The following is a 26,444-nucleotide window of genomic DNA, read 5'->3' on the forward strand; positions in this document are numbered from 1 at the left end:
ACACTTGCATTTGAAAAATACATCAATCATTCTCAGGAGAAATTATAAATGCTTTAGCACAGCCATCCAAAGTAATCTTGAACACTTCTACAAGATGATTTGATAGCTACCTGATACATACCTGATTTTCTATTCAACAGAAAGACTGCTGTTTGTGACAGATGATATTTTAAAATATTTACTGTGTTAGTGATTTTTTTCCGCTCAAAAGTGAGTATCTCATGAGCCAGCTGCAGAGCTCCAGCTTATGACGAGGAAGTGGGGATTGAACAGTAGGGCTACAGACTGGACAGGGTCCGTGAGTATCTTAATTGGAATTTTTAGAGTTCTCATGAACAGTTCCATAGCAATGCCTTTTGCTGTGAAGACATTTATTTCATGAAATTTTCTGGTTTTTTTCCCCTGTTTCAGTGGATTATACCATTCAGGTTCTGCATATAGTTGTTCAAAGTCTTTTCTGAAAGCAAGAAGATACTCCCTTTGAGAAAGAACTAGTTTTCTCTTTTATCAGTTTCTCCGACTACTTATTCAAGCACGTTTGACAACAGAGAGCACAGTATTAAGCACTTTACATCAGTTAATATCATTTTGTCCTGGCATGAATGGGGAAGCTGAGAAACAGAGAGTTTAAATGGCTTGACCAAGGTCGTGGGAAAATACATTTATTTGTATAAAACCATTCACTAGTTGAAAGTGAGTAGTTTTTTCCTACAGTCAAAAGAGTTTTGGAGTGATTATCCTTTTATTTATGCCTTTTTTGACTGACTGCCTTTTTGACGGCTCAGAGATGACTCATTTGTTCTTCTCCTTCTGCTCCTGGCTGCTCACTTCATAGAAAAGCTTTATCTCAACTCAGACTGTCCTCTTAATAGTTTTTTTCTTTATTTCATTAATAATTTTAAATATCAGTTATTAGCTATCCTGTTTGTATATACATTTGGTTCATGATAGTTTTAGAAATATAACTTTCCTGTGAATGTGACCAAGAAAATATATTTGTGCCCCATAAAAGAAGGTACTAATTTTTGAAGTTGCAAACTGCTGCAGAAAACTTGTTTAGGACTTTGTGAAGTTGGGGTCATGTCCCTGCATTGCAGCCAAGAGATGCCTCTAAATAGAAATGTCATACCTTCACTGAGCTTATAACCCTTGCTAGGCACACACATAGCTCCTTCTCAGCAGTGATGTGTGACACATGGACCTAAAGACGGTTTTTGAAATATGCCTGCTAGAAGCATCCATGACAGGACTGCACCCTGTAGCCTCTCACATGTTGATAAAGGAGAAGCAAGATCAGAGGTGGGTATGAACCATAAAGTTTGGATAGAATTGTCCCAATTGGGAACAATGGAGGACTGAAACTTTGAAACTCAGGTTATGAAATATTTTTTTTTGGTAAGTCGGCATTGCTATAGAATGAATATTCTGCTTTGTTTTGAAAAGTTTTATACCTTTATGCCTACAGATCACAATAGCTCATAACGGCATTGTAAACAATAATTGTTTAGTGCTAGATTCCTTGTGATTTTGCCCACAGTAATTAGTCATTGCCCATGAGCAAACCCAGAGAAACCAGCAGAGACACTGTGTGCAAACCTAACAGAATATATACTCCTTGTTGTTTATAAAGCACAATGAAATATCAAAGCAGTAGAAAAGTGTTTATATGTAAAAGTGTTTAAAAGTATTGCTATTAATATCAAAATGATTCACCTCCTGAACTGTACTTGCACACTATACAACCTGACCTTTTCCAATAACTTTGATTGGAGGTCCATTGATTAGACGAGCAAAGAGTAAATGTCAAGGAGCTGAAACACAGAATATTGAAAAGGTTACAGCACAACAGGATCCTACTAAAATACAGTTGCCTGGACATAGAAAGTACTGCAAGATTGTACCTTGTGATCACTCCTACACTGTCACATTAAAGATGGTGACAAGAACAGAAAGAGAAGTCTGTTGGGTTTTTCAACAATGGAAACAAAAAACCCCAACCCAAATATTTTCAGCTCTTCAGGGTCATGTACACCAGAAAAGAGCAATGTATCATATGGGATTCCTTATCCTTCTAAGATGGTGGAGTCTGGAGGTCATTCCTCAGTCTCACCCTAGCTTTTCTTTTGATATGAAAACCTGAAGTGTGAGTATTTTTCCGTATAGAAACTTTCTAATTTATGAGTTCTATTTTCCACAGGCCAAATTAAAATTTAAGCAGGAACATGAGCATTTAGAAATAAGAAATATTATTCACACCAGGAATTTTCTAATGAATTAAAAAGTATTAAATATTTACATGAAAAATGAGAAATTTTCAACATAAGGAAGATTTCTACTGTTCTGCGAATGAGTACAGTTGCACATTATGTGGTCTATAGTGTATTAATTATAATGTTCAGCTACAAATTTCAAGCTTGAGGGATCTCTGTGAGAGTCAAATGAAAAATTTCATTGGACTAAAGTGTGTTTTGGGACAGTGCAGTCATGAGAACATGTTCTTAGTAAATTATTTGACACAGCTGCTATAGCTAAAGTACTGCCAAGATCAAACTGTATGTTGTAAACTTTACTTGAAAGACATAATATTGAAGATACATGCTCACCACAATGTACTAAAGCATGGGATATGAACTTCTCTTTATCATAAAGCTCCTGGCTCATTAACGAGAATTTAGTTGCCAAGTGCACAGTAAGTTACAGTTTTTCTCATGCTGGGGTAGATGCAGTTAATGGGTATTTTCATTTATGCCTACCCACAGTTACACTAATGAAGAAAGAAAAAATGAAATATTGCCTCAGAGTTAAGAAGAAACTTTCCTATCCATCATCCCTGGGGGATAGGTTGGATTCTTCTCGAGACGGGTAGGATCCTGCCCCTCTGAAGGACTAGCCTAGCTGGCTCTAGCTCTCCCAAGCAGATGCGTATTTGTGTTCACAGCTCTGCAGTGTATAGCAGTGCTAATTTCTGCCAGCTGTGGGGGATTTCTCACACTTCGTTATAGACATCTGTAACAGAGCTTCAGTGGCTTCTTTAGAGTAATTGGAGAGAAATGGTCATTTCTGGCATATGACTCATCTGGCCTACTTTAGTTGTCTACCTTTAGATGAAAAAAATCAAGTCTCAAGTTCTTTCTATCCACTGAATATAAACAAAGTCTAGATGAGCTAAGACATAGATGTCTTCATGGCTGGCATCTAAAATCAGATGTGCCTGTAGATCTCACTTTTAAAACCAGTGGGGTTCATTGGCTTTGCCCAGCAGTGCTCTAAAATAGGGTGAAATACAGCAGATTTTAACCTGGAATACCTGAATCTGTATATGAAACTCTGTATCTCTTATTCAGGATCTGTTTCTGTAAATCCTGAGAACCTTAAACTTGTATTGCTGTATAGCATCCGCAGTCCTCCATGACGTATAAGACTTCTTCCCAATAACGAGGCCTTATTTGGTTTCATTCAGAACACTGTGAGAAATCCTTGTGCAAAGCTTTGTTAGTTTGGGGATTTTCTTACTGCATTTTCTTCTATTCAGAATTTCTTAAGCCCTCTGATGGGCGAGTGAAGAGTTAACAGGACTGAAGTTTGTCAATTGATATGCAGAAGAACTGAGAGCACCAGAGCTGACGTGCGCAAAGCTGTTGAACAGAGGACTTAACAGGACTAAAGTCGTCTACCAACCGATATGCGCAAGGACTGACATGCGCAAGGCTGCGGAATGGCAGCATTAACAAGACTGCAGAAGTGAAGTCTGCCACCTGGAATCTGCACGGACCCCCGGGGAGGGAAGAAACAAGACGGAGGTGTTGTGGTCTTGCCTCGCTAGCAGGGTCCCCCCAAGCAGACAAACAAACAGTCCTGTGATTGTGAAACTTGCTAAAAGTCAGCAAAAGCAGTGTTTGCCCAGAGCCCCAGCCGTATAAAAAGAGACTTGGGAGCTAGGAGAGTTTGAGCAGGGACGGGAACGTGACCTGACCATCCTCTCCGGCTGGACCGTGAGTATCCCCCCCCTCCCCTTTTCCTGGGACGCTGGGTTAAGGTAACTCCTCGAGGCTGAGAGCCCTCTCACTAGGAGAGTGAACAAGAAAGCTTTCAAGTAGGGATAAGCAGTCCTTCCAATTAATAACGCAGTAATCGACGGTTTCAGGTTATCCTTTCTAAATTAGTAACTGATGGTTTTGTGTTATCCTTCCTAAATTAGTAATCGCATTATTTTAATGGATGTTACTAATCCACGAACTTGTGTGAGGAAATAAACATCTTTTTTATTATTATTATATTACTGTCTCAGTCGTTGCTATCGAACCTTCATAGCATGACAGCGTGACACCCTCTCATATTTTTTTAGTGAAATACCTTAGTAAGAACAGAAGAGAATGGAGAGGGAGAATGGATTAGGGAAGATGTCTAAGAGGTGACTGATTCTACTCACACTGTGATAATACCAGATAAAGAGATATTCAGAAAAAAAATTGATAAAAGCAAATACTTTTTCACACTAGGTCTCGTTTGGATGTTGAACCCCCTACTGCAGAAACTCTGAATTGCTGAGCCCAAGAATGGAACAAGATTTAAAGGAATAGTTAAGTAAGTAGCAAAGTTATCTTGTTATCCTAATAATTCACAAAAAAATTCTGGAAACACTTCTTCATCAAGGCTAATGTAAATCTTTTGTTATTAGAAACCAGTGGGAGAACTATGTAGAACACAAATTACCTGTTGCCTACTACAGGTTTCTTCAGACACATCAGACAAGATATTTGACCGTGAGTCTAATCCAGTATGACAAGTTCTTTGTTCCTACCGTGAAATATTTTTATGTAGAAGTGTTGCTAGAAAATTGAAATATTTTACCATATTTGTCTTACTGCTGCCTTTCAAGCAAGAGTAGCCAAAGTTTCCCAGGAGTGAAGGACCAACATATTCATACAATGCATTACAAGGTATTCTGAGTCTGGTACATTTAATTTTTTATCAGAATAATATATTTGGTATAGTGCTCATTTTAAATACTACATTGTTTGTCACACTACATTTGGCATTAGACTTCTTCAAATATATTTAACAAATTGTTCCATAAGTAATAACTACATATAAAATATCTTCATTGAATTAAAAAAATCCATATGTATTATCTTCATGAAATACAATATATACATTATGAACCTATAGTTTTAAGGTAATTCAAAATTTGGGCTTAAACAAATTCACAGTGTCCATTTTGCCTCTGTAATAAAATCTTAACTTTAAAAGTGCCTGGATCTTAAACTGTGTTTACTTACCTTGAGTGCCATTTCCTCATATTAGGTTTATGGAGATCTTTTACTATGATCTAGCACTAGACTGTGTATCCAAATTGTACACTATAATGACCAAAAAGAAAGACTTTCTCCTACTGAAAGTGAGCTTTGACTATAATTTTTACCTTGAAGTTCTGGCCAACAGATTTTCAGAAGAGCTTGTCAGAGGTGGAAAATCTGCGTTGAGATTTCTCATGTGGTCGTTCACTGGAGCTGTAAGTGCTCACTGCTTCAGAAAACCAGGGCCAAAATATTTCAAGTGGAAACTCAAAATCAGTGCCCAATTCTAGCCTAGAGAGAACTTGCTAAGGTGGGAACTTGCTAAGAGTCCAAAGTTAGCTTCACTTTGACTTCCAATGTGAGATAACCCCCAACTGCCTTCATTTTCTACACTGTGGCTGACACCAAAAGCAGAGCATTTCTGCTTTCTGCTAAGATCAACCAATAAGGTCATCTCAGAGTCTGCAGTACTCCCTGTTCATCACTATAGGAAATACTGCAGGTTATGAGGTAATGCTTTTTAATAATCAAAGGCAAGTTATTAAGTTGGCTGTTCTGTAGCCCATAGTTTTCCAGCTCAACACGTTGTAGTTTTTAATAGACGCTGTTCTAGTACCTTTGAAAATCTCATTTTTTCTCCTCCCTCAGAGGAAGAGTCCTTAAAAGTTTCTAAACCCTGAGTTCATTATGCCTGAGGCCCACAGTACGTGGCTTGTCCCACATGCTCCATTACTGGCTGAACTAATAGGCTAAGCATAAGGCTAAGAACTTCCCCAGAATCACGATAAATATCTTCTGGGAAGGCCGACCTCCACAACAACTTAGACTGCACTCCAGGCAGGACAGAACCCCTCTCCTCTATGTATTTATATGTTATCTGGTTTCAAAGACAGTTTTAACCCACTTTTTTTCCCTGAAAATACACAATGACTTCACCAACAATTTTAAAAAAGGACTCTCAGTTAATTCAGCTAGAAACTAAACTAAACACTTTAAAAAATAATCTTTTTATACCTCCAGTCTAAAAGGGAGAGGCGAAAACATTCTGACACATTCCACAATAAATAAGTTTCACAAAGCTAATTTAAAAGCAATTACTGACAAGCCATTTTTAGCCTTGTTTCCTAAACATATAAGGCTTTTACAGGTGTGTTACACATCTTGAAGTTGCTGTTAAAAAACTTCAGAGCCCTTTCACTAATTTTAACCAAATTTAAAGAGGAGTAGGAATCCCTAAAATAATATGTGCTAGGAAATACAGCAAAAGAATTGAGATTTCTCCAAAAAAAGGCCAAGGAATGCAATTCCATAGAATATTAGCTTTCATAGTCCCCACTGCTGTGGAACAACCTGTTTTCTTTTGCTAAGGACAGATTTGAACAAATTTCAACTATTAAAACAAGTTTAACTGTGAAGAAACATTGTCCCAAATGCACAATATTCCTGGAATTCAGAGTAAGGGTTTGCATCTCATGGTTTAGTTTCTTACAACTTCAATAAAAATGTTAACAGATTTACATTCAAACCTCCCTGCACCTTGATGGTTTTAGTTCACAACATAAAAGCTGGAGAAGTCTGGAATTCTTAAACAGATGAGAACTTCAACGATAAATTACATCTGAGTTAAAGGAGTTTTCTTCAGGCCTCAGCAAGAGCTTTTCAATAGACCTGGTGAAAAATATTTCTTTCTTAATGCACTACCTCCCATTAGAATCTAGGTATCTGACAGGAGAGTTCAGCAGTAACAGAGAGATAAGTAGGGAAGAGTATAACACAGTACTCTGCATATCCAACTACCTACCTCTTCAAGGAAACATTCAAATAAGTTACTTCAATATCCCGCAGATTTTGAAGAAAGGCAGTTTTTGGAGGTTTTTTTGCTCGTTGGGAATGATTTCTTTTGAAAAACTAAATAGATTTTGATAGAAATATCTAAAAGTCTGGAATTTTCCTCTTTTGCTTCATTAAACTATACGCATGAATGTCTACAAACGGAAATTTGCAAAAATAACCGGCTAATGTAGGAAAAGTTTAGCTTTATGCTTTCAGCCTTCAGTGACTGGGCTTATCAAGATTGCACTGGCATTCTAAAAGAGGTAAGCTGAATATTAGAATGAGCTAAAATTAACTCTTCTTCAGCAGGCAAAGAATAAATAAATACCTTTACTCAAGTGGTATTTCCTCTCTACCATAGACACAGAGGATTTGCCACTGTGTTTTTTTCCATAAAGAGCTGAAATGATTTAATTTCTGAATCTGTTGTAGAAATGTGAGCTAGACTTGAGAAAAACAGAAATATGGCTTTAAGTGAATTGTTAACGTTTTGTTGCATTTCTAAAATGTTTAGGCTATCTCCTGCTTTCTTCTTCCTTAGAGTCAATTGACAGTTTTTCCCCAAGCTTCCTTATGAGCTCTGCCAGGTCCTCTGAATTTTGAGTTTTTTCCTCAAGGAGTTCGTAACGGAGACTCGAGATGTCCTGTTTAATTTCCTTCAGTTCACCTGTAGGAAACAACAGATCACACTGTTAAGGAGCGAAGGAAAAAATAGCATATCTAGTCTCACAGTTACCATAGGTTATTTCTGTATTTCTTTGCTGAACCAGAGAAAGTGAGACGTTTTGTGGCCCGCTGGTGAACAGTGGCTTATGGATTGGACTATGAAGATGCAGTACAGGACACTGACAAGTCTGAAGGCTTGTCCGAAGGGGAGAGATTGCACCAGTTCACCAAGCTGCTGCAAGAGAGGGTGAGCAGCCTGCTGGCATGCAGGAGCCTATGGGTGCTGAGTCCCTCTGGCCAACAGCAAGGCCTCGTGCTGTCAGGAATAGAGCTGTCCTCTGCTTTTCCTGCTGCACTCAGTGTTTCTCCAGCATCGGAGGGATGCAAACAGAAGAGAACATTTTGTGAAATGCATTCACTGGGGAACCGTGAAAGGTGCCAATTCTGTGCTTCCAGCTGATAAACCACACCAAAAAGAAGGCTGAAGTATTTGAATGCTTCCCTTATAAGCACACATGTCCACACAAGGGAGAATTCATTTGGGAGTGCTCCCCAAAAGTCCTCAAAAGCCAGAAAGACTGCATTAAATGTAGCCCCACTATAGGATACACATGGGTATTACTCGAAGGGGCAACACTCTTGACATGTGGGCACCAGGCTGGTGATAGCTTCTGGTGGGACAGCAGAGATCCACAGCTGCATCTCTTCTTTAATTTCAATTTCACATTAATTTTACATCTTCCACTTGTAAATATGTCAAGCGTATTTATAACCAAGTATTTTGAAAACATGTTTTCAGGTGGCATATGTAACTGTGTTAAGTAGTTTGTTTTGATTTTCTGATTAGATATAAACATGCAATCATCAACAAGCTCACCTTCATTGACTTCATCACTTTCTTTATCTATCTGAGCTTTCAGTACATATCTTTTAATGAGACGCTTCATTATTTTCTGTGGAGAAGAAAGAAAGAAAGAAAGAAAGAAAGAAAGAAAGAAAAAAAGTTTTCCTAGCTGGACTTTCCAGTGTTGCTATGAAATTTCATAATATGAGCTCTGTATTCTTCTCCTGCATTCAGATATTTCAGTCTAGCATTTGCCCAGGTAAAGGAATATTTCATAAAAATCTCTGCTTTCATCTACACTAGATATTTAAATTTTATTATACAAAATATATACATGTATATTAAGCTAGAAAACTAAACATATCTTACTATGATTAGTATTTGTAAGCTTAATTTAGACCACTACTGGAGTCTATGAGGATGATTAATATCAGTTGCAGCTTGGATCTCCATGCAGGTGAAAATATCTAGTCTTTATTGTTATCAGAAGATGATAATGACTTTCATTGGCAGTGCTAATTACTAAATCTTTTTGCAAACAGTTTAATTTATTTATCCAATAAGTTATTTTTTCCCAACGTGAGGCTTAGAGAAAATGGGACCCACATTCTCAGAGTCATTTAGGCACCTCAGCTGGGACTCATCTGACCAAATACAGATACTTTATAAAGTCCATATCTATGGCAGTCACCTTAAACTCCCTTTATGGACACTTGAGAGCACAATTCATCTCAGACACCTAAAACTGATCAAATAAAGCACACCATTTGAATGTCTACCCCCCTCCACTAATAAGGGGGACCTACGCCAACCAGCTCAGGTGTAAATTTTTACCATTCTAGGACAGTTGAATCCTGCCCCTAATTCTGCCATTAGTTCAAATTGCTTGAACAAGGAACAAGATATCTAACTACCTTTGAGGATCTATCTCTGGTTTTAATAATTTCGTATGGTGTAACCCATGACAACACAATATTTTCTGTTTTTCACTACGAGATAGAAAATATACATAGGTTCATGTGTCTGCTTTTGTCTCCACAGTAATAGACCTGACCAGAGGTCCTTGTGAGGTGAATCATCTTAGATTAGTGGTTCCAGAGCATCATTATAGTCATGTTTGCAAGGTCAATAGCTGTCCTGTTTATTCTAATAATCTGAAAACATTTCAAATACAAAGCCACACATCCTCATGATTATGGGCTAACTTTGTAATCTTAATATCTATCACTGCACCATAACGTAATTGGCTATGAAAAAGTCAGTTTTTGGAATAGGCCTGTACAGACACTGCATAATGTAAGAGCGGTGCAGAGCTATCCTGCCCAAGAAGGCAAATGTTTTTTATCCTATGGTTAAAAAAGACATTGATACTTAATTCCACACTTTTTTCCATACCCTTTTGCAGGATTCAGATGGACCTATTCTACTGACCAAGCAGCTCTTGCTTGTTCCTTCCCACCTGCTTTGTAGTACTATGAGAAGAAGGAAAGAAATAGCCTCTTGGCCAGAGTAGCTGGCCTTTCTGCGGGCTGTGCTGGATCTCTTTACGCCCTCACGCATAGCTGTGCAAAGGCACCTTGCATGTGTGCCAGTATCAAAAAGGACTGCAGAGAAACCAGGCTGCAAATTACCTGTAATTTTGGGGTGTTGGAGTATAGAAATGTGGCACAAGAAGCTAAGCTGCTTTAGCAAATTCACTGGGAAAAGATTTTTCATTGGTTTTGGGGTTTCTTAATTTGTACTGTGCAGTTGAGGACTGAGCCTATGAAAGTAAAATATCTTTTTCAAGCTCTTTAAAATACTGCCTTATGAGGGTGGCATTTAGGAAACAATCAAGAAACAAACAAACAAAAAATTGTACCGTAAATACCTAAGTCATTGCATTTATTCTTGATATACACAAAGTCTGTGCATCCATTCTCAGTTCACATTAACATAAATTCAAAACAGTCCTCGTGCTGTCAGTTTGACCCATCAGCTGTACTACTTCTTTATTTTGTTTAAAAATAAACATTAAATTAAATAAACAATTTAAATGTTAAACGTTAAAAATAAACAATAAATTTTACCTGGTACTGTCTTGGAGGATTGTTTAAACTGTTTAAATGAATTTCATCTGAGCTTCTTATACTTGACTGCTTCCTTTGACCAAGCTGAAATAGAAACATTATTTATAATAAGAAATAAATACAGGAAAAATACATTTAAATTACCTCATGCAAATATTTCAAATATGATAGAATATTAACTTTTTTTTTTTCTGGAAGCATTCAATGATTGTTCTAAAGTTTTGTACCTTTGCAGTCAGAATTTCATCGCGTGAGTTCAAATGAACTCCTTCAGACTGTGACGTAGCAAAATCAGGAAACGGGCAGCTTTCTTGCTCTGCATGACAAGCACTGCTGCCTCTGTCCGTGCGCAGAGGAGCAAGAGGGAGCCCTACCTCATCTCATGGCCGTGCCGGCCGTGCCGCGCTCCTCCAGTGCTGCCACGGCGCAGCTGCGGGAGACGGGGTCAGCACAGGGAGTGCGAGAAACCCGGGAAGGGAAGGAGAGGTGGCAAAATCGCCCCTTTTCCTTCTTTCTTAGCACTTGCCTGTAATGAAGGTAACCTCCCCTACCACAAAATACATGAGCTTGCTTCTCCCCTCACTTGCACTAATGACTGAAGGTTAGTGCGGTTCATGTCAGCAACCACCAAATCAGCGGATATTTTTGAACAGCATTTTCTTTACTACCTGTGCTGAAAGGAAGGGACATCACTCTGAGATGGAGCACAGCGCATGTACTAGCTAGGACTCATTACTGATTTACAGCTTTGAGAAGGACTATAGCATCACAAAATGATGAACTGAGACTCAACTGCAATGGTTTGCCTGCAATAAGAGTCAATAGTAACTGTCAAAATGAAATGGATCATATTAGTTTTGATTGATATGAGGCCAGTTCAATGAACAGCATTGCAAGAAATAATAAAAAAAAAAAGTGAAATATAAATCATGATTGATCTGGATGAGGAATAAGTGGGACCGCCATCAAAAAGTCAGTCCTCTGCAATTTTACATGGCACAATAAAATTATTACTTTTTCTAAAAAGGTAGGGCTATGATTGCAGTGTCTCAGATCCTGTGGGTTCCTCTTGTACTTCTAGTGATGTTTTCTGTATTGGTTATGCTTCTGTTTTACTGTATTGAGCACTTAGAGCTAAGCAAACTGGAGCACTTGGGAGCTTGGTAGGTAACAGCAGGGACACGCAGGGGTTTGGCTGGGTGGGGAGGGAAGCAAGGGAGGGTGAGATACTCATGCAGCCGCACAGCCATGGCACGATGCAGGAGCCGGCGCTACAACGCCTGCTACCAACGAAAGCCTGCAGCTTCCCTGTAGCCATTCCTCCTACGACTCCAGTCATGATATCCTCCTGATGTATAACTGGAGTTTGCCTGTGGCTGAGCTTTGAGAAGAAATGGAAATAGGAATATGGAATATATGATAAATATACACCTCATGTCAGTTAGAAAATGATAAAAATAAATGTCTAAGCAGAAGGCTTTATTAGAGTTTAGTTCTAATTTCCATTACACGTACTAATACAAACCAAAGCTAAAAATCACAGATTTGGGAATTGTATAGGTACAAAACTGCTGAATGAGCCATCAGATGCAGTCCCTTAATCAGCATCAAGGACATAATTAAAATTCTCAATTCTCCTAGGTCCTGCGGAGAGTCCTCATTAGAAGTTTTCCGGTTTTCTAGATTCCAATGACTTTATTTTCACTTTTACAGTAAAGCAAATAAGACCAATAAATAGTCTTCATAAATCTCCAAATAGGGAGCAATTTAAATATTTTTTCAATTCTGTTTAGTATTTGTACTTTGATTGTTTTTCCTGAAGAAAAGATTACTCTTATTGGTGAAACATATTACATTGTAATTAATGTAAAATTCACACTGAATTTGGAAATTCTTTGTTCGTTAGAAAAGATTCACAACTTTTATACAAACGCACTTTTAAAATCATTATATATCTATTCATATTACATTTATTTGAAATATGCAAAAATAATGACTGAAGATATATACTACTTGATTAATATTTATTCCTGACATATTAAGCTGAATTTGGATGAAAATTGAACTAAGGATGTATAAAAAGAGCTATTTATTTTTGTTTTTTATTGCTTGAATAAAGCTACCTTAAACGTTTTCAACCAGTATTGGAAAAAATAATATATTTAAGTATGCTTTCTAACTTAACCTATGTTTGATTTATTTTTGTAAAGTAGTGGGTAGCGAGTTAACATGACTGTGTAATCACTAAGTCTTTCAGGATTTCAGAATTCATAAATATCATTCTCTTGGGCCTCCTGTTTTCTTCTGCTCCTGGTGTCTTAACTGTAAATGAACTATTTTTGGAAATAATATGGTAGAATAAAATGAAGAGTATGCTTCCTCTGCAGAAGAAGAGTAAAGTCTTCCTGGCCAAAGTTGCCCCAGGACGTAAGCTTTGACTCCAGCAGCACAGCCAGTGACCCAGCTGTTCTGGAGTTCTAACTTTCTTTGCAATAGTGATACTATTCAATAATATGTTACTTACCACTTTACACATAATCTGCAAATGCAAGTGCAATCTGTAATACTGGCTACCAGTTTCAAATTTATTTCAAATGGGATCATTTTAAAAGTTTAACTAAAACATCTGCTTTAAATAATAATCTTGATTTTTACTTGAAACAGCAAAATCAATGATTTTCGGTGAAATAAGTAAAATGAGAAGTTGTAAACTGGCAAAAGCAAAGACATATTATAACATTCTCATTTTAACCTTGACACTTCAGAAGTCTGCATTTTTTTGAGTTGAATAATGTACTTTTAATTAACTAAGACGACTGCAATTTGAAAGTAAGCAAGTAAATCAGAAGTGTGTAACTTCATTAAATCTGCCTATGTATAGCTATAAAAGGAGAGAACCTTTACTGGACAGTACTGAACGACCACTTGGTGGCAGAGATTGCCAAGATTTCATTATAACTTTGTTTCTATACAAAATTTGTAAAGTCTCTTTAAACTTCATGCGTATGGCTTTTCCTCTCCAGAAAACTACTACAGGAGTAAACTAAGTTTGCCATATTAATGGCTGAACTGGTATTCATATTTTTAAGTTAATATCCATTGAAAATTAGCACATAAGAAACCGGAGGGAAAAAAGGTAATTTAAATACTCCAGTGATATAAATCCTAACAAAAATAAATCTCCTCCAGGAGTACTGTGAGAAAGGAGAAATGCAGTATGCATGGACCATTGCTCTTAGAAGAAAACTTTTTTGTTTCAACTTGCTTCTCATCAGGTCAGTCTCTAATATTACTTGAAAATCAATGCAATCACTTAGAACAGTCATCTGTAATTACTGTAGCTGTTTTGTGTTGCACTTTGTTAGCATTTTAAATCCAATTGTCAGAAGCAGTTGATGACTTGGAATGCCAGTAAATTGTATGGACTTAGACGAGAAGTGTGGATTCCCAGAAAATGACTCAGTTTGAACTCCCAGAACCAGAGGTCACTTGTGAGAATTTCAGCAACTGTGTTGTATATTAGGTAAGTAAAAATAACAATTTTTGTATTGTTTGAGTGAGGGTTTAGAGTGATGGTTTGAGTGAGGGATTTTTAATAATTAATTGTTCGTTATTTTTTCTGAAGGGCCATGTTTCAAGAAAATGGCTTCTTATAGGATATCTGCCACTGTTGATTTTTAGCTCAGGAGGATGAACAAGTTCTGCAGCTCTCAAACCAAAAACCTTCTCCTTCACAAGGCTGTTTTTCCATTTAGAATGAAACTCCAAATAGTTTTTTTTAAAACCTTCTTTTAAAAACCCGTCTTTTTTTCATTTATTTCTCCCCTTTTCTGTTTTAGTTTCTTGTAGGCTTAATGTGTGAAACAATAATTCTAGCCCCAAAAAGAAGAAAGCTCAAGGTTTCAAACAGCCTGTAAGAAAACATCTTCAAAACCTTTCTGCAGATATGTAGATATGTCTCGAGAGATGAGTTTCTGGTGTACTACCTTCTGAGTGCAGCCAGGTAAATCACTTGCCACTTGGCATTATCAGCATCTGGCTTTGTTTTTCTGCCTGTGAAAATCATGACAGAGCTGGCTTCAGGTGCAGAATTTCCACCCTTCCTCCATTAACTCGACTTGTTACAGTCACGCTGGTGCTGCTGCTTCCACACTGAGGGACTCTGTAGCAGAGAGACGCCAGCTGGGTCTGTGTCCATGCATGAACATTTCTGACACTGCAATGGCATTGCTTCTGTCAGTGAACTGGTAGAGTCATCCCGAGTATGACTTTGGCCAGAACGACTAGCCGTCTCCTTAAATGCTTCTACACACAGTTTGGCAACTGGAATGCTCTGGGGACAACTGTATGCAGCAACCCTACTTTGGGGGCAAAACTGTTTGAATAGGGACGAGCCATTCCCAAGTTGGCCTCGGTGCCCAGAAATGCTCCCAGGAACTTTTAATTTACTAGCATTGACAAAGCCACCAAGTCATGGGTCTGATCCTGCCGGATCTTGTCTGATCTTCACACAGGTCATTTTGCCTGCAGCAGCTCCTCACTTGAGTGTGGCCAGCTCAGAAGTCACAGCAGGATCAATCTGCTTAGCATTGTGGTGAATCCAAAGTCAAAAAAACCAGGAAGCCTGATAATGTCTTTGAGACGATGCTCCGAAAGCCCCACAACAGCAATAAACTATCAATAGCAGATCAAAACGTGGCACAAAAACATTTTAGTTGTTTTTCAGAAGTGCAAAGGATTGCATCTAATGGATTCAGGTAAGGTCAACTCCACAGCAGGTGGCACTCCAAAAGGTAAGTAAAAATGTAATCATCTGGCAATATCAGTCATTCTGCTGGAAAAGCTGAGAAATGAATGGTTGTGAGTCCAGCTGCTTTTTGGTTTTTCAGTGTAAGAGTTTTGTTTTTTTTTTAATTTGATTTGAAATTTTATAGCTACTTTGGCTGGGGAGTAAGCACATTTTCATTTAGTGTTTGATATTCTAGAATCTGCAGCTAGTGGAAAGCATTAATATAGAAGACTAAAAAGGAATTAAGAACTAATTCAGGTTTAGAAAAAAATTTGATAAACCATAGTTACATCCTCACAGCACTCCTTCAGAGATGCTCCTTTAAAACTAGACATAAACCTTACTTAGGGTTCCATCTAGAATTGGTAATTATTTCAACCTGCATCTTTTTAGCCACCTGAATTGCTAGGTTTGAATGTGATTTGGGAGAGGAATGATAAAAACCCAGCTTCTTTTCTTAGGGTGCAAGATTGGCATGTCAAGAGTACCTAAGTTACGTAGGACATAAGTTTTATTAAAACCACTCATTAAAAGTAAGGTTCTAACTTACTTATGTGCTTTAGAAAGTCATAAGTGAAATGCATAAGAAAAAAACCCCCATTGATTTGTCATTTCTCACCGTCACCCAGGTTGAAATTTTTATGTATCTCCTTAAAGTCATGACTTTTCAGTGACATGCTTGTCATCCACTGAAGTTGTAAAATCAATTTACATCAAGCAGCTTTAAAAATGTTTTGCAAATGTTGGAGTCATTAAAAACTCAAACAAACGCAGTATCACCTCTGATGAGTATTAACCACATTATTAGGATGAGATTTCCCAAATAAAATGAAGTAAGATCTGTGAAATGCTAGAAAAATTACCAGTAGTGTACACGAGACATCTGAAGTCAATAAAAAGCTTGATTTTAGTGCCAGTATTTGTAGTGTCTGTGTTTGTTTTTATAATCTATTATGTATTTAGCCAGAGGCAGAAGCTTGTAACAGGCACAGACTTTAATGTTTTTCCATATAGCTTGATTTTTTTTTCTTCTAGGATTACAACTATTTTTTTCTCTTTTAGTCTTCAATTAGTAATATTAATATACAATATGAGTGAGGACAGGGAAGACCACAGAGCAGGAATGCAGAGAAAACATGCAGAGAAGGAAAAAGAGCAGTGACAATGGATGGAAGAGAGCTAAACAGAGGAGATATAGCAGAGAAGGGACAATCTTGAATATATGTCATGGAAAAACTGCTCGTCGCATTTGTAACAAAGAACTGACACAAGCACCTAATTTCTTTACTGACCCCCAGTCAAATGACTAGAGCAAAAGACAGATACAAGGATTAGTCTACTGGCTTTTTTAACAAACTCAAAAAAATTCCAAAAATGACACATTTGATTCTGCCACCTGTATTTTTTTTTACAAACCTGTCTTTTTTTTTTCTTGTGAATGTTATGTTACCATATGCTCACTTGCCTACTTGTTTACATTCTTCCTTTATGTGTTATAATGCCAGTCTGCACACTTCTAATATCACCTAATGTGATGTGCTATGCCCTATGTTCTCACAAAGTAATTAATTTAATTTAACCAAGACACTGCAAGGAAAAGACACTCGCTATAAACTCTTTACATAAGCCTATTAGAGACAGTAATGAATCAACTCAAGTGCATTTTACTGTACTTGTCATGTAAATAAAACAGATTACAGAATGCTGCATTCTTGGTGGAAGCAGAGACAAACTACAAAGGGGGAATTTAGAGACATTGCCCAGGCATGTAGGGATGGTGTTAGCAAAGCCAAAACTCACCTAAAGCTGGCATTTACAAGGGATATGAGGGCAATAAGAACCTCTACTGTTTCATTAGTAGCAAATGGCTGAACAAGGAAAACGCAGGCCCACTGCTGAACAGTGCAGGTCATGCAGTGACAGGGGACAGGTACAGCCGAGGTACTCAATGCCTTCTCTGCCTCGGTCTTCAGTGACAAAGTCTCCCAGGCCTCTGTGCTTAGTGAAGGAGATCAAGGAGGAGGAGAACAACCAGCAGTGGATGAGGACTGAGTCAGGGTTTACTTGAAAAAACTTGACCCATGCAAATCCAAGGGACCCAACAGGCTGCATCTAAGGGTGCTGAGAGGGCTAGCTGACGTCCTCGCAAGGCTGCTCTCTATCATCTTTGAAAGATCATGGAGAGTGGGAGATGTTCCCAATAGCTGGAGAATGACGAATGTCAATCTCATCTTCAAAAAAGGCCAAAATGATGATCTGGGCAATTACCGGCTGCTCAGCCTCACTTTGGTACCTCAGAAAAAAATGGAGTGAGTCCTCTTGGAGCACATTTCTGGGCACATGGAGAAGAAGGTGTTTGGGAACAGTCAGCATGGATTTACCAAGTGTAATTCTGCTTGATCATCCTGATTGCCTTCTTTGAAAAAATGACTGCATTTGTCATTTACCTTGATATAGCGGGGCTTTTAACACTGTCTTGCACAATATTCATCTATCTATATTAGGAGGTTACAGTCTAGATGGGTGGACAACCATATGGGTAACATACTGGCTGGACAGTTGGGGTGAGAGGGTAGTGGTTAATGGGTCATCTCTACCTGGAGGCTGGTGACAAGAGGAATAGCACAGAGGTCCATTCTGGGACCTGTTCTCTTTAACATCTTTATCAATGATGGGGGAGGTGTCAGAGCATACTCCTGTCAAGTTTGGGGACAACACCAAATTGGTGGGGGACAAGTTGATAGGCTCAATGACAGGGCTCCCATCCAGAGTGAAGGATGGGGCTGAAAGGAACCTTGTGAAATTCAACAAGGACCAAAGCAAAGTCCTGCACTGGGGAAGAACCCCCTGCCACAACACTGGCTGGGGACTGCCTGGCTAGGGAGCAGCTCTGCAGAAAAGGCTCTGGGTGACTTGAGGGAGAGCAAGAAAGACGTTCAGAAACTGCAGTGAGTTCAGTGGAGGGCCACCGAGATGGTTTGGGCTGGAGCGCTTGCCCTGTGAGGAGAGGCTGGAGAAGCTGGCTTTGTTCAACCTGGAGCAGAGACAGCTTTGGGGACACCTTACAGCAGCCCACCAGTGCCTACAGGGAGGACATCAAGGAGACGGAGCCAGGCTCTTCACAGCAGTGCATGGTAGGAGGACAAGAGACACCAGGCATAAGTTGAAATATGAGAAGTTGAGACTGGATATAAGAAAACTTTTTTTTCTCTGTGAGGACAGTCCTGCAGTGGCACAAGTTGCCCAGAGAGGTTGTGCAGTTTCTGTCCTTGGAGGTTTTCAAGACTGAACTGGAAAAAACCCTGAACAACTTGGTCAGACTTCATAGCTGACTCTGCTGTGAGGAGGAGGTTGGACTAGAGACCTCTGAGCTACCTTCCAGCCTTACTTATTCTGTGATAAGAAGCAGGAAGAACTCTAAATTTGGAACAATATTTTTGAACTTAAATGATTATAAATGTAAAAACCTGTTTACATTAAAAAACAAAGTAAGAATTTCAGTCTGTTTCTACTGACTGACTTCAGAAGTGTCACTTTGGACTAAGTAGATGGGAAATTCACCAGAAAAACAGGTCAACACCAACAATGAAAAATGAAAATTGTTTTTGTCTTTTAAAATTAGCATACGCACTATAAAGTTACCTTGTTCATCTCTGCATCTTCCTGAAAACTTTTCTTTTGGCACAGAAATGGTTTACAGATCCATTTTTTGATTCTCAGTAAGAGATACAGCAAAGATTTTGGGCTTGGCACTAAGTTGAAGGGTACTGGAAGAGTTCTCCCTTCTTCGAAGTAAGAAAACCAAAGTTTAGCCCTTGCAAATTTCCACTCTACATCAGCATCATCCTGTAAAACCGAAACATTGCTATTTAATACAATGTCAATACCATTCTGACTATTGAAGAAGCTGCAGGTAAATTTTATGCAGGTTTTGAATGGAATTGGCTGAAGTTAATCTTAAAAAGATCAAGAGCTTGTTTATAATCTAGGAAAACCAAACTTCAGTGAATGGAACTTTTTTATTAATCCATATAAAGTATTGCAATCACAGTAGAACAAAGTGGATTTGAATTAAACATTTCTTACTCCAGAGTGAGTGTTATTAGTCTGCAATATAGGATCACAAAGGTAGACTTTTTGTTTGGTGCTCTTTGTAGGCAGACTGATAAGAACTAAGGCTCTAACTTATAGGCACACAATTCAATGCCTGATGTAAAGCTTGATGGGAACACTCAAACTCATCCTCTAGTGCTTCTTTGACTAGTCACATGCTTTGATGCTGTCTTGTTCAGTAAAGAACACGTAACAATTCTTTGTTAACATAATAGAATGTAAATGTCTCTTTGAGACTACAAGCTCTGATTTCTTATCTTTTTGTCTTTTCTGTCTCAATTCATTTCCTCCATTATCTTTATGAAGAAGACATAGCATCAGATTTTTAAATAAGAATTTTGGTCTAATATTTTAAATATGAAGTTAAAAAAGAAGATAGTCAGATGATTCTTACCTAATTCTTTTCACTTGCTGAAATATATGATTAAACCAGGCATACTGTCATCACCATGCTTTATCTTAAGCATTTACGATGGCCAAAGCACTGATTTTATCCCTCCCTGTAAAGCTCAAGAGGGTTTTCTGCAGAAAGGCCTGGGGTCATGCTCAAGGACATGACTCAACATTACTGTAACTGTTTTTAGAAGCTGTTTGTATTCAGTCACTAGATTTTTTTGGCTAATAGCCTGGTTTTTAGAGCTCTGAACCTGATTGGTCATTCTGTGGCCTCTTTGGTCAGAAGAATCTGAACCTCCCTGGAGAACGTGCTGTTCTTGCTCAAGCTGGACGACACTGTGGTTCCAAACCAGAGCCCAGAAGCCAGGACCAGAGCAGTGTCACACAACCAGAAACCTGATTCTGCTGCAGTGAGGCAAGGGCATGCCATTGGAAAGGTTGGGATGGCCTGAGGTTCTGAAGATCTGCTTCCTTCTTCTCTAAACAACGATATGATTTAGCCCTTTTTTCCCCCACGGCATACAAAAGTTCATACTGATTTCTGTGTCAGATGATAAAGTTTTATTCACTGTAGAGGACCAGAGCAATGGTTGTTTAAGTGAAAAAAAAAGAAAACGGTATATTTAAGATTTGCTTACAAGGTCAACGCATAGGAACGAGAACATCCTTGCAGCAAGAGGGACACTACTCAAATAATAACTACAAATGAGGCATAGGAAAGATTCACAAAGTCACGTAATGCAGCACATCCCTGTTGGGAACATAATATAGTTCCACAACAGTCTCTTACAATAAAAATGGACAGTGGGATTAATATTTTTTGCTAATCTACTCCAAAAGCCTGTGGTATTTTTCTCAAAAAGTACATTCATAAGATGACAATAAAAAAAAAAGATTTAGTCAATTAGATGTAATAGACTAGACTGGACTAAGAGACAAACTGGGTTTCTTTTTTTATTATTTCATCACAAATGGAATTTTTACCTCAATTTCCTGGAATGAACTGTTGATCATTGCGATGAGCATGTTCAGTAAGACAATGACCATGGTAACATTATAGACTCCATAAAGGACATAACCGATATTTTCAATAAATTTATGTTTATAATTGATGACAACTGATTTAACTTCTGAGAGTCCAAATATAGCCCAGAACAATGTCTTGAAACTTTCTTCAACACTAAATGGAGAAATTGAAAATATGAATATGTTACTGAACAAAAGTTGCATATTATTATTGTATAAATTGCCAGTTACCATTTTTATATAATATACAAATGTTTGTTTTATCATAACATTGAATTCTATCACAGTGATATTGTGCAGAGTGAGTATATTACTTAATTTCACATATACTGGCTATTTCATAATATAAGACTCTAAACGCTTAGGACTGACAATAAAAGCATCTCATTCAGTTTAGGAATTACACTGTACATCCTCAAAACAACATTACAGTGATTCACTTATTAATTACTTTAAACTACATCCTACATGCTTACCTGCAATGTGAATGTAAATTACAAAAATAACTAACTTGTAAATACTTTATTATAATTGTACTATTAGTTTACTTAGTATGAACTATTTTACCATTAGCATGAAATAACATTCTGAAATTGTGAAGGAGACAAGATTACTGAGTTTCAATCAGCATTTTGCAAAAAAATCAGTCTTCCAGACCCTAATCCTCCAGCTGAGTATTCACTATTCCCACACCAATCCAGGGTAAAGGTAATAAGCCACAGGGTGGTGATGTTTAATTTTTCAGGTTAGTTCCTTTAAATATATACAAATATATTTCCTCTTTATCATTTTATATGTATAACTTCTAAGATATCTTTTCCCATTTTCACCCACTTGCAGGCATATTTTCTTTTGCTTTGATGAATAGGTGTCAATTCCCCATGACCCAAATGCAGTAACATTGTAGAGCACGTTTTTGATATTATTGCATTATTGTTAAGAAAAAAACATTAAAAGAAATTTGTCATTTTGTAGTTGTGAAGCTATCTCTTTGCTTATGATTTATTCACAGTCCATCAATGAATTCAGTTTTAGGTACTTTACATATTATGTGAACTAATAATAATGAAAGCAATAATTACTTTTTTCCTTCCTGGCAAAGTTTGTTTTCCTGGCTAAGTATGCTTCATAACAACTGCTGCTTGAACACCCTGACAGCCAGAAATTAAGTGGGAAAGGGCTGTAAGGCATAGAATAGAGTGAGTTTCCACTCAAGTGATTTATCTTAAAATTACAGCTAAAAAGGCAAGGCATAACAAAGTATACCAAATGACTTCTGATAGACAGAGAGAGTAGATTCAGAACCTCTGTTCTTATGGTGGGAGAAGAACGAACAATCAATGAAATTAAGAGTAAAAAAAGTAAAAAACTGACAAAAAGGAAATATATTTTTTTTCACAAGGTGTAACAGTTCATTGTTATAGGAAATTACAGAGTCCCAGAGCTTAAAATAGGGATTAGACATTTTTTTGGCTAGTAAGAATATACAGAGTTGTCTTAAATGAAACATTTTTAATGAGATTTTTTCCCTCATATGATGGCACTTAAGCCTGCTTCAATTACACATAACAGTGACACTTCATGAAGAAATCAGACTTACTCCCACATGCTGCTGACTGCTCTCACTGGCAGGACGTTGTCCTGTAGGCCCAGACCCAGCCTATGTCCCCAAATTCCTGAACAACCCCTTACCCATGGAGTGCTAAATTACACTTAAAATTAAAACATTAAAAAACTAAAATTTATATGTTTGAGGATCATCTGACATATGTACAGTGCTGTATAAGGGGTTGGAAGTGCATCTCTTTTTTTTATAAGCCTCTCCAGCACAAACATCTTGACACCAGGCTGTGGTACCCTTCAGGAGCTGTAAAGAAGTCACCTTATTCTTGTGGTAGGAAGCTGCCAAAAAGGCTGCCTAAAAGAAGCATAGTTTATAAATATAACATTGAGACTTGGGTCTTAAGAATCTCACTGGCTTCCTCTTCCCCACCCCACAGGCACTCCAGATTCTTCACAAAATCACTGAATTTTTGGCTGTGGTTTCCCTAACCCCATCCTTTCATGCTTGGACAATGTCTCTGTACGCCTCCAGGGTCACCTGTCCCTGCTTCCACCTTTCATATGCTTCTTTTTTATGCTTGAGTTTAGTTGGGAGCTTCTTGCCCATCCATGCAGATCTCCTGCCACCTTTGCTTGATTTCCTGCACATCAGGATGAACCAACCTTGAGCTTGGAGGTGATCCTTGAAAATCAATCAGCTCTCCTGGATCCCCTTTCCCCCAGGTCCATATGCCATGGGATTCTTCCAAGCAGGTCCCCGAACAAGCCAAAGTCGTTCTCATGAAGTCCAGGGTTGTGATCCTGCTATTTGCTTTGCTCTCTTCTCTCAGGATCCTGAACTCCACCATCTCATGGTCACTGCAGCCACGGGTGCCCCGACCTTCACATCCCCAGCTGGTTGTTTGCAAATGTCATGTCCAGCAAAGTGTCTCCCATCGTCAGCTCCTCAGTCAGCTGTGTGAGTTATACACTCCAGTAACCTCCTAGGTTGCTTGTGCCCTGTTGTGTTGTCCCTCCAGAAGATATTGGGGTGGTTAACGTCCCCCATGAGGACCAAGGCCTGCGACTGTGAGGCTTCTTCCAGTTGTTTGAAGAAGGCCTCATCTACTTCTTCCTGATCAGATGGTCTGTAGCAGATACCCACCACAACATCACCCACCTTGATCTGCCCACAAGTCCTGACACATAAGCTCTCAACTGGCTCATTGTCCATCCCAAGGCAGAACTTCATGCATTCCTGCTGCTCTCTCATATAAAGAGCAACTCCTCCTTGCCTCCCCAGACCATCCTTTCTGATTTATCAGTGTTGCTGGGATCAAGAGCTCATTCTCTGACTTCAAATATATCATGTGAGCACCAGAAGAAGAAAGACAATTACCACTTGATCCAATAGGAAGGGATTTTATAAAAGATGCAAACCTTATATAACAATTAGTAAAATGAATACATACAATACAAGCAACTGACTTTCCATAAAAGTAGCCCATGATCACTGCAGTTGTACTTACGTTGTGAATGCTTCATTTTTTTTTGCTCCCAGATAGTAGGAATAGAGATTAAACATCCCTATCATGAAAGCCACAAACACCATGATAAATATCACCATGAACTTGAAGATGTCTTTCACAGTTCTGCCAAGTGATATCTGCAGAGGTCCAAAGCTTTCATTAGCTGGCAAGATGTAGGCTATTCTGGAGAAACTTAATACTACTGCAATTGCATACAGGCCTTCAGATATGATCTGAGGATCAGATGGATCCCAGTTTATCCTGGCTAGAAACAAAAGATGAGAATTTCTGTCAGATTTCCATGCCCACCTTATGTTGCTCACTTAAGTATACCTTTTTGGTAAGTAACAGAAGAGTAAACTGGAGACAGCGTAAATTGGAGTTGAAGGCAATGGCAGACTGCAATGTATATGCACACACTAAATAAGAGGTTCAGCTCTGCTTAACTGCAAAACAGAGCCACTACTCACGACTAATGTCAACAGAAACTGCCTTGCTAGGTGATAAAATATTGTGTTGCATAAATGAGATAAAAGACTAGTGCTTGTCATGTCCAGAAACTGTGAACATAAACAGCAATCCCTGTTTGCAAGCTTTTCAAGAGGGTATTATTTAAAACTGAACTAATATTTAACTAGATGCTTTATAACTTTCTATCTGAAATTCTAAATTAGAAAGCAAAATTTAGAAAATTGCAATTTAATGAGTTTGGAATATTTATTAATTGCTCTGCTTTTTCTACAGTCTGGATAATGAATACTACCAGAAATAGTATTTGAGGTATTGGTATAAATTAATGTAATGCAATATCTAGAGAAAACTATTGGAAGAGAAATGTGTCTGTGTGAGCACATATAAACAGAGCTCAACCTTTTCTAATTTGGGTTTTATAGCTTCTACTCATTTCTCCTATATGCCGAGCAAGTTTATTAACATTTTTATCTCCTCCTGGCAAAGAGAATAGTTTTCAGAAATATTAAAATAGTATAATGGAGTGTCTAAGTAAAGAATTAGGCTGTAGTTAAAAGATACATTGGTTCTGTTGGCAAGGACAGTTTACGAAGTTCCTATGTCTCATTGCTTAGGTCTGTCTCTGCATTACAGTACAACATGATCTCAGCTCTGCCAACACAAATGTTTGCAGGACAGGTTTGTGGCTGAATCAATGAAATGACCTGGATTAAAAAGACCTTAAAAAAGGGTGTGGGGTAAGGATGGGGTTATTTTAACCTAGATCATTTCAGTGCTTTGGTTTCTAGAATAGCCCCCCAAGAGAGATGCATGAGCATAGCAAAGGGAAGAGTGATCATATAACAGCGATGAGAGAGAGAAACAGGGGTGGGAACTTCTTAAGCAGCACATTATGGAACCACAGTGTTGGAGACTTATTAACAGAAAATCAATTCTTCTTGGTCCAAGAAGTAAATTTTAACCATGTGCAATCAACTTACCCAAAGTGTAGTATTTTATGTTGGGCTCCAGTGTGGGACTTGTCAGATCTTTCATATTTGCATCAACGAAGTTCTGGGCTCTGGATGCATGCCAAAACGCCATAAACCTTGCTATGAATGATGCTGCAAAAATTGCTAACATACCAAAATCAAGCATATTCCATAACTCAAAAAGGTATTCCTTTGGACCTTGCGACCAAATTTCTTTACATTCAGACCATATCATGCCTGTGTAAGACAGAACAGAGAAAACTGTGTTCGTTTTAGCTTTGCATTCATTTTATTTGATATTTTATTATGTATAGGATATGCCCTTGGTTGCAGTCAAACTCAAAACCACTTTGGTCAGTGGGAGTTCGAATGCACATTAAAATCCTTGGACCAGCAAATTCATATACATGCCAGTACTTCTTTCTCATGTGAGTAATAATAACAAACTTTCATAGTGCTTTTGCCTGTATAACTCAAAGAGAAGAATGGGAAGTCAGTATTCCCCATCCATTACAGACATGGAAAGAGACTGAAAGAGCAGAAATGCTGTGGCATGGTCATATAACAGTGGCAGAACAAAAAACAGAACGAACATTTCCTCATTGGCAGCATACCCTGGGTATAGTCTGTCTTACTGAAATTGCAAGTATATGTGACAAACAAGCATGTAAGTAAGAATCAGACCCATTGCTTCTTCAGTAAGGCAAAAGTTGTATTTGTTTGATTCCTACCTCTCTTGCATTAATAATCAAATACAGGAATACGATATCTATTTATTGTATCCTTTCTACTAGGCAAATCATTTTCCTTTTGAATATAAAATTTTCTTAATCATGAACTGAATTCCTAGGATTCTAAAGAGAGTTAATTAAAAACCTAAATTGGAATAATGTCACCA

The 26,444-nt window shown here is 38.0% G+C and overlaps 1 protein-coding gene across 2 annotated transcripts in view; it reads right to left on the reverse strand.

Annotated features, from left to right (window-relative positions):
- Positions 1-4,943: 4,943 nt before the first annotated feature.
- The window catches only part of TRPC6 (transient receptor potential cation channel subfamily C member 6), a 110,598-nt gene continuing 89,097 nt past the window's right edge, over positions 4,944-26,444 (reverse strand). Inside the window, exons 6-12 of one of the 2 annotated variants that reach the window (XM_067289779.1) lie at positions 25,556-25,783; positions 24,105-24,369; positions 20,992-21,187; positions 19,141-19,344; positions 10,710-10,793; positions 8,674-8,749; positions 4,944-7,797 (exon numbers count right to left, since the gene is read on the reverse strand). In XM_067289779.1, the coding sequence (XP_067145880.1) occupies positions 7,646-7,797; positions 8,674-8,749; positions 10,710-10,793; positions 19,141-19,344; positions 20,992-21,187; positions 24,105-24,369; positions 25,556-25,783 (1,205 nt within the window). In that variant the 3' untranslated portion in view covers positions 4,944-7,645. The remainder of the gene's footprint in view (positions 7,798-8,673; positions 8,750-10,709; positions 10,794-19,140; positions 19,345-20,991; positions 21,188-24,104; positions 24,370-25,555; positions 25,784-26,444) is intronic. The other variant, XM_067289784.1, reaches the window with a different exon arrangement.

The sequence above is a fragment of the Apteryx mantelli genome, chromosome 1, assembly GCF_036417845.1.
Source record: "Apteryx mantelli isolate bAptMan1 chromosome 1, bAptMan1.hap1, whole genome shotgun sequence".
In the NCBI taxonomy this organism is placed as follows: Eukaryota; Metazoa; Chordata; class Aves; order Apterygiformes; family Apterygidae; genus Apteryx; species Apteryx mantelli.